Source organism: Myotis davidii, unplaced genomic scaffold (genome assembly GCF_000327345.1).
Source record: "Myotis davidii unplaced genomic scaffold, ASM32734v1 scaffold826, whole genome shotgun sequence".
NCBI lineage: Eukaryota > Metazoa > Chordata > Mammalia > Chiroptera > Vespertilionidae > Myotis > Myotis davidii.
In genome coordinates, this window is record NW_006297142.1 from 1,067,029 (window position 1) to 1,079,064 (window position 12,036).

Here is a 12,036-nt window from a genome sequence, read left to right on the forward strand (position 1 = left end):
GATCACCCTCCACCTTAGGCAGTGAAAGGTCCACATCGCCCTTCACCTTCGGCCCTTTCAGGCTTAAGTCAAAGTCAGGCATGGAGATCTTGGGGGCTTTAATGTTCATCTCAGGCATCTTGAACTTAGGGCCCTTCAATTTTGCATCTGGACCTTCGATATTCAGATCTGGGGCAGCAATATCCACTTTGGGGCCAGAGATATCAATGTCAGCTTTGGGCAGGTTCACATCCACTTCTGGGCCCTCTCCTTTGAAGCCTGGCATGCTGAACTTGGGCATTTTCACTTTGGGCATCTTCAGGTGCCAGTCTGGCCCTTGCACATCCACATCTGGTGCAGCAATGTCCACTTTGGGGCCCTTGATGTCAACTTCAGGGCCTTCCACTTTAGGCAGAGAAACGTCCACATCACCCTTGACTTTGGGACCTTTCAGATGCAAATCAGGCATGGAGATCTTGGGGGCATGGAAGTGCATGTCAGGCATCTTGAACTTGGGACCCTTCAGTTTTCCTTCTGGGCCCTCAAAGTTCACGTCTGGGGCTTCAATGTCCACCTTGGGTCCGGAGATGTCAATGTCAGCCTTGGGCAGGTTCACATCCACTTCTGGGCCCTCTCCTTTGAAGCCTGGCATGCTGAACTTGGGCATTTTCATCTTGGGCATCTTCAGGTGCCAGTCTGGGCCATGAACTCCCATGTCTGGTGCATTAATGTCTACTTTGGGTCCTTTAATGTTGACATTAGGAGTCTGTATCTCTCCTTCTACTTTTGGGACATTCACGTCATAATCTACTTTCATTTTAGGACCTTTCAAATGCAGACCAACATCTGGTATTGGTATCTTCTGAGGCTTTATGTTCATTTCTGGCATCTTAAATTTAGGACCTTTTAGTTTTGCATCTGGACCTTCAATGTTCACATCTGGAACTTCAACATCCACCTTGGGTCCTGAGACATCAAAGTCAGCCTTGGGCAGGTTCACATCCACTTCCGGGCCCTCTCCTTTGAAGCCCGGCATGCTGAACTTGGGCATTTTCACCTTGGGCATCTTCAGGTGCCAGTCAGGACCATGAACATCCACATCTGGAACGTCAATGTCCACTTTAGGGCCTTTAATATCCACTTCAGGAACTTTAATCTCACCTTCCACTTTTGGTAAAGACACGTCCACATCACCTTTCACTTTGGGGCCTTTCAGGTTCAGATCAATGTCAGGCATGGAGATCTTCGGAGCTTTGATGTTCATCTCAGGCATCTTGAACTTGGGGCCTTTCAGTTTTGCATCTGGGCCTTCGATATTCACATCTGGACCTTCAATGTCCACCTTGGGTCCTGAGACATCAAAGTCAGCTTTGGGCAGGTTCACATCCACATCAGGGCCCTCTCCTTTGAAGCCCGGCATGCTGAACTTGGGCATTTTCATCTTGGGCATCTTCAGATGCCAGTCTGGGCCATGAACATCCACATCTGGAACATCAATGTCCACTTTGGGGCCTTTGAGATCAACTTCAGGACCTTTCAGATCTCCCTCGATCTTGGGACCTGTGACATCCATATCGCCTTTTATTTTGGGTCCTGTTAGGTTAAGATCAATATCTGGCATGGAGATCTTTGGTGTCTTAAAATGCATATCAGGCATCTTAAATTTTGGACTTTTCCACTTTCCTTCAGGCCCTTCAATATTCACATCGGGACATTCAAGGTCCACTTTGGGTGCTGAGACATCGATGTCAGCTTTGGGCAGGTTCACATCCACTTCTGGGCCCTCTCCTTTGAAGCCTGGCATGCTGAACTTGGGCATTTTCATCTTGGGCATCTTCAGGTGCCAGTCTGGGCCTTGAACATCCACATCTGGGGCATCAATGTCCACTTTGGGGCCCTTGAGGTCACCTTCCACCTTCGGCAGGGAAAGGTCTATGTCTCCTTTGACCTTAGGACCTTTCAAATGTAAATCTACATCAGGCATGGAGATCTTTGGGGCTTTGATGTTCATCTCTGGCATCTTAAATTTAGGCCCCTTGATTTTTCCCTCTGGACCCTCAATGCTCACATCTGGGGCTTCAATGTCAACTTTGGGTCCGGAGACATCAATGTCAGCCTTGGGAAGATTCACATCCACTTCTGGGCCCTCTGCTTTGAAGCCTGGCATGCTGAACTTGGGCATTTTCATCTTGGGCATCTTCAGGTGCCAGTCTGGGCCATGAATATCCACATCTGGAGCACTGATGTCAGCTTTGGGACCTTTAAGGTTGACATCTGGCACTTTTACTTCACCTTCTACATCAGGCAAAGACACATCCGCGTCTCCTTTTAGTTTTGGTCCCTTAAGATTCAAGTTCACATCCGGCATGGAGATCTTGGGAGCCTTGAAGTGCATGTTCAGGAGCATTTATGTCTACTTTGGGGCCCTTGACGTTCACATCTGGTACTTTAATTTTACCTTCTACTTCAGGCACAGACACATCGACATCCCCCTTGATTTTCGGTCCTTTCAGATTTAGGTCCACATCAGGCATAGATATATTTGGGGCTTTGAAATGCATGTCAGGCATCTTGAACTTGGGGCCTTTCAATTTGCCCTCAGGTCCTTCAATGTCGATATCTGGCCCACTGATGTCACCTTTGAGGTCGCCTTCCAATTTGGGAACATCGACATCCACCTCTCCCTTGACTTTGGGGCTTTTTAAGTGTAGATTAATATCTGGCATGGAGATTTTAGGAGCTTTAAAATGCATGTCTGGCATCTTGAATTTAGGACTTTTCCATTTGCCATCTGGGCCTTCCACAGCTACTTCTGGCATGTCAACATCCAATTTGGGGCCCTTAACATCCAATTCTGGACCCTTTAGCTCTCCTTCCATCTTTGGGGCTGAAGCATCAAAGTCTCCTTTAATTTTAGCTCCAGTCTCCACCTTGTACTTCCACATCTGGTGCTTTAATGTCTACGTTGGGCCCTTTGAGGTCCACGTCTGGAACTGTCATCTCACCTTCTAGTTTGGGTGCAGACATCTCTAGATTTCCTTTCATTTTGGGTCCTTTAAGATTGAGGTCAACATCTGGCAGAGTCATCTTAGGAGCTTTGAAGTGCATCTCAGGCATCTTAAACTTGGGGCCTTTCAACTTCCCTTCAGGTCCCTCAAGGCTCAGATCTGGAGCACTAACATCAATCTTGGGTGCAGAAAGGTCTACATCAGCCTTGGGCAGGTTCACATCCAATTCTGGGCCTTCTCCTTTGAGGCTGGGCATGGTAAATTTGGGCATTTTCATCTTGGGCATCTTGAGGTTCCAATCAGGACCATGAACTTCAACATCTGGGGCACTGACATCTACTTTTGGCCCTTTCAGGTCACCTTCCAGCTTTGGCACCGTAACATCATATTCTCCCTTTACCTTGGGACCTTTCATGTGCAAGTCCACCTCAGGCATGGAGATCTTGGGGGCCTTGATGTTCATCTCAGGCATCTTAAACTTGGGACCCGTCAGCTTCCCTTCAGGTCCTTCAATATTCACATCTGGAACGTCAACATCCACCTTGGGTCCTGAGATGCCAATGTCTGCTTTGGGCAGGTTCACATCCACTTCTGGGCCCTCTCCTTTGAAGCCAGGCATGCTGAACTTGGGCATTTTCATTTTGGGCATCTTCAAGTTCCAGTCTGGGCCTTGAACGTCCACATCTGGGACATCAATGTCCAACTTGGCACTTTTAAGTTCAACATCAGGAACTTTAATCTCGCCTTCCGCCTTTGGCGCCGTAACATCGTATTCTCCTTTTACACTAGGGCCTTTCAAATGTAAGTCCACATCTGGCATGGAGATCTTTGGGGCCTTGATATTCATCTCGGGCATCTTAAATTTGGGTCCTTTCAATTTTCCTTCTGGTCCCTCAATTCTCACATCTGGAGCCGTCACATCTACCTTGGGCCCGGAAATGTCCACATCAGGCTTGGGCAGGTTCACATCCACATCTGGGCCCTCTGCTTTGAACCCTGGCACACCAAACTTGGGCATTTTCATCTTGGGCATCTTCAGATGCCATTCTGGGCCGTGAACATCCACATCTGGGGCATTAACGTCCATCTGGGGGCCTTTCAGTTCCCCTTCAAGTTTTGGTACCGTTACATCGTACTCTCCTTTCACCTTGGGGCCTTTAACATGCAGATCTACGTCAGGCACGGAGATCTTTGGTGTCTTGACACTCACTTCAGGCAACTTCACATCAGGACCTTTAAGTTTGCCCCCCAGGCCTCCTATGTTGACATCTGGAGCTTCCATGTTGACGTTGGGCCCCGTAATACGGACATCTCCTTTGGGTAGACTTACATCTATGTCTGAGCCTTCTCCTTTGACTCCTGGAGCGCTGAACTTGGGCATTTTCATCTTGGGCATTTTCAGGTTCCATTCCGGGCCATGAAGTTCCACATCTGGGGCGCTGACATCCACTTTGGGGCCTTTGACATCCATCTCGGGGACTTTGACTTTCCCTTCTACTTTGGGGAGGGTGACATCTACACCCCCTTTCACTTTAGGCGCAGCCACATGCATGCTGAACTTGGGCATCTTCACTTTGGGCATCTTCAGGTGCCAATCTGGTCCATGCACATCCACATCTGGAACATCAATGTCCACTTTGGGCCCTTTGATGTCCACATCTGGCACTTTCATTTCACCTTCTATCTTGGGCACAGAGACATCCACATCCCCTTTGACCTTGGGGCCTTTCAAGTGTAAGTCCACATCAGGCATGGAGATCTTGGGGGCCTTGAAGTGCATGTCTGGCATCTTAAACTTAGGGCCTTTTATCTTTCCTTCGGGACATTCAATATCAATATCTCCAACATCCACATCCACCTTAGGGGCTTTCACGTCTATTTCAGGAACTTTCAAGTCTCCTTCCACTTTAGGAAGGGAAACATCGACATCGGTTTTCAGTTTAGGAGCTTTCAGGTTAAGGCCAACATCAGGCATAGAAATTTTGTGTGTCTGTATATTCATGCTTGGCATCTTGAACTTGGGGCCCTTTAGTTTCCCCTCTGGACCTTCAAGAGTCACATCTGGAGCATTAATGTCCATCTTGGGTCCAGAGACATTAATGTCAGCTTTGGGCAGGTTCACATCCACATCTGGGCCCTCTCCTTTGAAGCCCGGCATGCTGAACTTGGGCATTTTCACCTTGGGCATCTTCAGGTGCCAGTCTGGTCCATGCACATCCACATCTGGAACTTCAACATCCACCTTGGGTCCTGAGACATCAAAGTCAGCCTTGGGCAGGTTCACATCCGCTTCTGGGCCCTCTGCTTTGAACCCTGGCACACGAAACTTGGGCATTTTCATTTGCACATCCACATCTGGAACTTCAACATCCACCTTGGGTCCTGAGACATCAAAGTCAGCCTTGGGCAGGTTCACATCCGCTTCTGGGCCCTCTGCTTTGAACCCTGGCACACGAAACTTGGGCATTTTCATTTGCACATCCACATCTGGAACTTCAACATCCACCTTGGGTCCTGAGACATCAAAGTCAGCCTTGGGCAGGTTCACATCCGCTTCTGGGCCCTCTGCTTTGAACCCTGGCACACGAAACTTGGGCATTTTCATTTGCACATCCACATCTGGAACTTCAACATCCACCTTGGGTCCTGAGACATCAAAGTCAGCCTTGGGCAGGTTCACATCCGCTTCTGGGCCCTCTGCTTTGAACCCTGGCACACGAAACTTGGGCATTTTCATTTGCACATCCACATCTGGAACTTCAACATCCACCTTGGGTCCTGAGACATCAAAGTCAGCCTTGGGCAGGTTCACATCCGCTTCTGGGCCCTCTGCTTTGAACCCTGGCACACGAAACTTGGGCATTTTCATTTGCACATCCACATCTGGAACTTCAACATCCACCTTGGGTCCTGAGACATCAAAGTCAGCCTTGGGCAGGTTCACATCCGCTTCTGGGCCCTCTGCTTTGAACCCTGGCACACGAAACTTGGGCATTTTCATTTGCACATCCACATCTGGAACTTCAACATCCACCTTGGGTCCTGAGACATCAAAGTCAGCCTTGGGCAGGTTCACATCCGCTTCTGGGCCCTCTGCTTTGAACCCTGGCACACGAAACTTGGGCATTTTCATTTGCACATCCACATCTGGAACTTCAACATCCACCTTGGGTCCTGAGACATCAAAGTCAGCCTTGGGCAGGTTCACATCCGCTTCTGGGCCCTCTGCTTTGAACCCTGGCACACGAAACTTGGGCATTTTCATTTGCACATCCACATCTGGAACTTCAACATCCACCTTGGGTCCTGAGACATCAAAGTCAGCCTTGGGCAGGTTCACATCCGCTTCTGGGCCCTCTGCTTTGAACCCTGGCACACGAAACTTGGGCATTTTCATTTGCACATCCACATCTGGAACTTCAACATCCACCTTGGGTCCTGAGACATCAAAGTCAGCCTTGGGCAGGTTCACATCCGCTTCTGGGCCCTCTGCTTTGAACCCTGGCACACGAAACTTGGGCATTTTCATTTGCACATCCACATCTGGAACTTCAACATCCACCTTGGGTCCTGAGACATCAAAGTCAGCCTTGGGCAGGTTCACATCCGCTTCTGGGCCCTCTGCTTTGAACCCTGGCACACGAAACTTGGGCATTTTCATTTGCACATCCACATCTGGAACTTCAACATCCACCTTGGGTCCTGAGACATCAAAGTCAGCCTTGGGCAGGTTCACATCCGCTTCTGGGCCCTCTGCTTTGAACCCTGGCACACGAAACTTGGGCATTTTCATTTGCACATCCACATCTGGAACTTCAACATCCACCTTGGGTCCTGAGACATCAAAGTCAGCCTTGGGCAGGTTCACATCCGCTTCTGGGCCCTCTGCTTTGAACCCTGGCACACGAAACTTGGGCATTTTCATTTGCACATCCACATCTGGAACTTCAACATCCACCTTGGGTCCTGAGACATCAAAGTCAGCCTTGGGCAGGTTCACATCCGCTTCTGGGCCCTCTGCTTTGAACCCTGGCACACGAAACTTGGGCATTTTCATTTGCACATCCACATCTGGAACTTCAACATCCACCTTGGGTCCTGAGACATCAAAGTCAGCCTTGGGCAGGTTCACATCCGCTTCTGGGCCCTCTGCTTTGAACCCTGGCACACGAAACTTGGGCATTTTCATTTGCACATCCACATCTGGAACTTCAACATCCACCTTGGGTCCTGAGACATCAAAGTCAGCCTTGGGCAGGTTCACATCCGCTTCTGGGCCCTCTGCTTTGAACCCTGGCACACGAAACTTGGGCATTTTCATCTTGGGCATCTTCAGATGCCATTCTGGGCCGTGAACATCCACATCTGGGGCATTAACGTCCATCTGGGGGCCTTTCAGTTCCCCTTCAAGTTTTGGTACCGTTACATCGTACTCTCCTTTCACCTTGGGGCCTTTAACATGCAGATCTACGTCAGGCACGGAGATCTTTGGTGTCTTGACACTCACTTCAGGCAACTTCACATCAGGACCTTTAAGTTTGCCCCCCAGGCCTCCTATGTTGACATCTGGAGCTTCCATGTTGATGTTGGGCCCCGTAATACGGACATCTCCTTTGGGTAGACTTACATCTATGTCTGAGCCTTCTCCTTTGACTCCTGGAGCGCTGAACTTGGGCATTTTCATCTTGGGCATTTTCAGGTTCCATTCCGGGCCATGAAGTTCCACATCTGGGGCGCTGACATCCACTTTGGGGCCTTTGACATCCATCTCGGGGACTTTGACTTTCCCTTCTACTTTGGGGAGGGTGACATCTACACCCCCTTTCACTTTAGGCGCAGCCACATTTAAGTCTACATCTGCCATGGAGATACTGCAGGTTCCCATTTTTCCAGAAGGACCACTCAGCTTTGGTCCTCCCAGAGTCCCCTCTAGGCTGGGTGTCTCTATGTCCACTTTGGAGCCTTTAACTGCCACTTGAGGGCCTTTGGCATCACCTCGCATTCCGGGCGCGGAAACCTTAATATCTCCTCTCAGCTTGGAGGACCCAAGGCTCAGATCCACATCCTGCATGGAGATTTTAGGTTTCTGAATAATCATTTCAGGAGTCTTGACTTTAGTACCCTTCAGCTTCCCTTCCAGCCCCCTGGTAGCAACCTCGGGCAGGTTGACGCCCCCAGAGACCCCAGGAAGAGTCATGTCACCTGTGGGTAGTGTCACGTCAATTCCAGTTCCCTCTCCCTTAGATCCTGACACAGAGAATTTGGGAGCTTTCATCTTGGGTATATTTAGTTTGCCTCCAGGCCCATGAATATCAACATCAGGGCCTTGACCTTCCACATGGGGGCCGGTGATGGTGCCCTTGATTTGGGGAGCAGAGATGTCCACCCCTATGCTCCCCTGTGGCTTGGCACCTTTCAGGCCTAGGTCTCCCTCAAATGATGGCCCGGTAATTTGGGGGCCCTTCAGTTTCCCCTTAAGCCCCTGAACCGTGGCACAGGGAGCACCGACTTCCATCTGAGGGGCCTGGATGTTCCCACCAATGGTCATGCCTGGCTGGCCTCCCTTGTGCCCCACAGAGAATTCAGGTGCAGAAACACTCAACCCTGCCTCTGGGGCCTGGTGCTGGGGCCCTGTTGAGACACCAAATTTTGGCATCTTCATGGTGGGAATTTTAATTTTCCCATTATTGTCACTCTCAAGAGATGGGCCCTGAACCTCTACTGCCCCACCGCCAAGAGAAGACGAAATGCCCACTCCTGGAACGTGGATCCCCCCTTTGCCGCCCAAGTCCAAGCCCTTTGCACCGACACTGATGTCTGGGCTTCCCACCTTTATCCCAGGCACGGTGACCTGCAGCTTCGAGTGGCCAGCACCATGGAGCTCTGGTCCCGAGGTGGCAATGGAGCCTGCTCGAATGTCCACGGCAGAGCCTGTGGCCGGAGATGCCGCCCCCGAGCCCGAGGGCAGCCTGATCACGGTCTTCCCAGACTGGGTCTCCACATCCACAGTGGAGACTTCGGTCAGCTCGTGCCGTGGAATCTTGATCTTGAACTCAGGGCTGCTGATGTCGATGTCCTTGGCTCCTTCCCGGCCCGTCACATCCACAGTGTAGGCCGTGACCCTTCTGGTCACCGTGATGGTGCGGCTCTGGGTCTCCCCAGGCTCCCCTTCCACTCCGTCCTCCGACCTCAGCCGGGGCTTGATCTTCGTGGCATAGATGCGCTGGTACTCCTCGTCATCCCCGCTCTGCAGAGAGACAGCCCGGCAGAGGTTGCAACAGAGTCTGCCTGAGTTACCGACGCCCGGCCGCAGCCCAGCCTTTTCCCAAAGAAGCCGGGACCAAAACAGGGGTCCACGGAGCCTCTTGGGCCAGAGCACAGAGGGCTGACGAAAGGGGCTGACAACCACACCACAGGAGGAAAGCAAATTACATGGGGCAACTCTGGGAAGCAAAAGCCATGGGGCGACGAGGGTGTAGACAGCTGGACTGCACGGTCTGGGAGAAGGATTTGCAATCAATTCTAGACTCAAGTCGGCCAGTCAAGTACCCAGGACGCCTCTGCACTGACTTGACCCTAAGGCTCTCAACTCTCAACTCCCTGGTGTGTTTGTTTAAGCAGGAGGGGGACCCTCCCAAGGATCCCCAAAAGCTGGGTGGAGAGTGGCTGTGCTTGGGTGAACACCCCTTGTGAGCACCCATTCTTCGTTGCATAAACAAGTCGTCAGAAGGAGCAGGGAATCGTCCCACAGGCACTTTGCAGCCCAGCTTCCGACTCACAGGTGAGTCCAGGCCTCCAGAAGTAGAAAAATGCTCTGTGAGCGCCGGCCAGTGCGGCTCAGTTGGTTGAGCATCATCCCGTGCACCGAGAGGTCGCCAGTTGGATTCCTCTCAGGCTGCCTGGGTTGCAGCTCAATCCCCAGCAGGAGGCAGCCGACTGATGTTTCTCTCTCCCCCCATCTCCCCTCCTCTCTCTCTAAAACCAATAAAACATATTTTAAAAAGGAAAATGTTCTGTGAGGCAGAACTGGGCACCTGTGAACTCATTCCCAAGATTCCGGCAAAGCACCCGGCCCAGCAGTGTGCGCGGCTCCGGCTGCGGAGCTCTGAAGAGACTGACTTAGGGCAGCATCAGCCACGCGGCACACGTGGCACACATGGCACACATGGCACAACCAGGAACAGCCAGGCTGACTCAACAGAGTGCAGAGGGTGAGCTCAGGGAAGGAATGGCAAGAGAGGCCCGCAGGCAGGGAGCAGCCTCCGGGAGGGAGCAGCCTCGGGAAGGGGCCGGGAGCTCAGGGCGCGGCCGGCCGGCGAGGCACTCACCAGAACCACCTCAGAGGTGCGGGAGCTGAAGACTTCGTGCGTCCAGGTCTGGCCCGGCTCAGGGGAGCGGTCCCCCTTCCGGTGCAGCTTCAGTCCCACCGTGTGGTGCCCCATGGTGCTCAGCAGCTGCGTCACCTCGCCCGACTGCAGGTTGTCAAAGTAGATGGTGGCACCCACAATCTGGTCCCCTGAGCCGGGAGGAAAAGAAGCGGGTGTCAGGAAAGCAACACACACACACGCACACACACACACGCACACACGCACACACGCACGCACACACAGATGCACACCGAATGCACGTCATGCAAGGCAGCTGTGGTAGTGCCCACTGTACAGATGAGAAAACTGAGGCTTAGACAGGTCATCTGATTTGCCCAAAGTGGCCAGAGCTCATGAGTGGTGGAGTTGGAACTGAGGACGGTGTCCCCACCCCTCCTCACACGACCTCCTCCCCCAAGGACTGGGGGCGGGTGACGGACACAGGGTGGGCAAGAGAAGGTGGGGCTTTGGGCACTGACCATCCTGCTGGCACTGGGACCAGGCCCTCCAGAGCCACGTGCCCACTTCTGCTAGCCCCCTACCCTTCCCTCCACCACCCCACGCACCCCAGCACCCAGCCCACACCCCAAGGGGACTCACCCTCCTTGACCACCCCCGTGCGGGCCGCAGGGGAATTCTGCACGACCTCCTGCACGAAGACGCCGTCGTCCCTCTGGGCAATGGTCAGCCCGTGGGAGCCGCTGCCCTGCCAGTTGGGCAGCAGCAGCTCCCGCGTTGTCTCCTCCTCCTTCTCCATCTGGGACGAGGGAAGGGAATGAGCTCAGGCGATGAGGGGTGAGAAGGAAGGCGGGGGTTGTGGGTGGGTGAGCTCCCGGGAGTGAAGCACTGTCTGCCCCGGAGGAGATGCTCAAGGAGCAGCAGAGCGGACGGACGGACGGTGGATGCCACCGGCCGGCCCGCGGTGCCCACGGAGCCCCGCCTCCCGATGCCGCCCGGGGGTCTCCACCTCCCACCCCGCATCTCCACCTCTCTCACCACCCTCCCCCCTGCTGACCTTTTGCAGGACTCGTCCAGGAGCGAATGCCTTGCCAGGAGCCCGCCCCTCCTTCCGGTCCTCTCCTCGGTCCTGTCCTCAGTCTCTCGCGGAGTCCCGGTCACACAGCCTGGGGAGAGGTCCACAATGAGGCTGGAACCCCGACCCACGGCCACGCCCGCGATGGCGGGTGTCCTGTTCCCCAGGCCGGACCCTCACTGCTGCCGTCCACTCCCTGCAGCGTGACTCAGCCTGGAAGCCCGGAGAGGGGCTCAGGAGGCCAGACTCAGTCAGACCCCGCTCTGCACCCGCCCGCTGGCCGCCCTGGCCAAGCCCCTGCGCTGCTCTGACGCTCCGTTTCCTGATCGGTGAGATGGAGATCAAGGCGGCGGTGAGGAGGAAGGAGAGAGCGGGCGTGCAGAGCTCCGCACAGGAGCCTCAGGACGACGCCAGCTTCAGGAGGGAGACGCCGGCCCCAACGGACAGATGGGAGGACCGACAGGCACAGGCCGATTGCCCCAGGTCCACAGTGAGGAGGCAAGTCTGCTGGGCTCGGACCCAAAGCTGTGCCTCCTTCCCCGGCACCCTCTCCTGCTGGGCACCCTGTCCTCCCGGCACCCTGTCCTCCCGGCACCCTCTCCTACTGGGCACCCTATCCTACCGGCACCCTCTCCTACCGTGCACCCTG

The 12,036-nt window shown here is 53.4% G+C and overlaps 1 protein-coding gene across 1 annotated transcript in view; it reads right to left on the reverse strand.

The window, feature by feature from the left end:
* The window catches only part of AHNAK (AHNAK nucleoprotein), a 26,596-nt gene extending 15,114 nt beyond the window's left edge, over nucleotides 1–11,482 (reverse strand). The window contains 10 exon segments of the mRNA XM_015569844.1: nucleotides 47–2,271; nucleotides 2,438–2,607; nucleotides 2,797–2,851; nucleotides 2,985–4,458; nucleotides 4,645–4,790; nucleotides 5,013–5,784; nucleotides 7,024–9,234; nucleotides 10,316–10,503; nucleotides 10,955–11,111; nucleotides 11,370–11,482. Coding sequence (XP_015425330.1) covers nucleotides 47–2,271; nucleotides 2,438–2,607; nucleotides 2,797–2,851; nucleotides 2,985–4,458; nucleotides 4,645–4,790; nucleotides 5,013–5,784; nucleotides 7,024–9,234; nucleotides 10,316–10,503; nucleotides 10,955–11,111 — 7,398 coding nt within the window. The 5' untranslated portion in view covers nucleotides 11,370–11,482.
* Nucleotides 11,483–12,036: the final 554 nt, after the last annotated feature.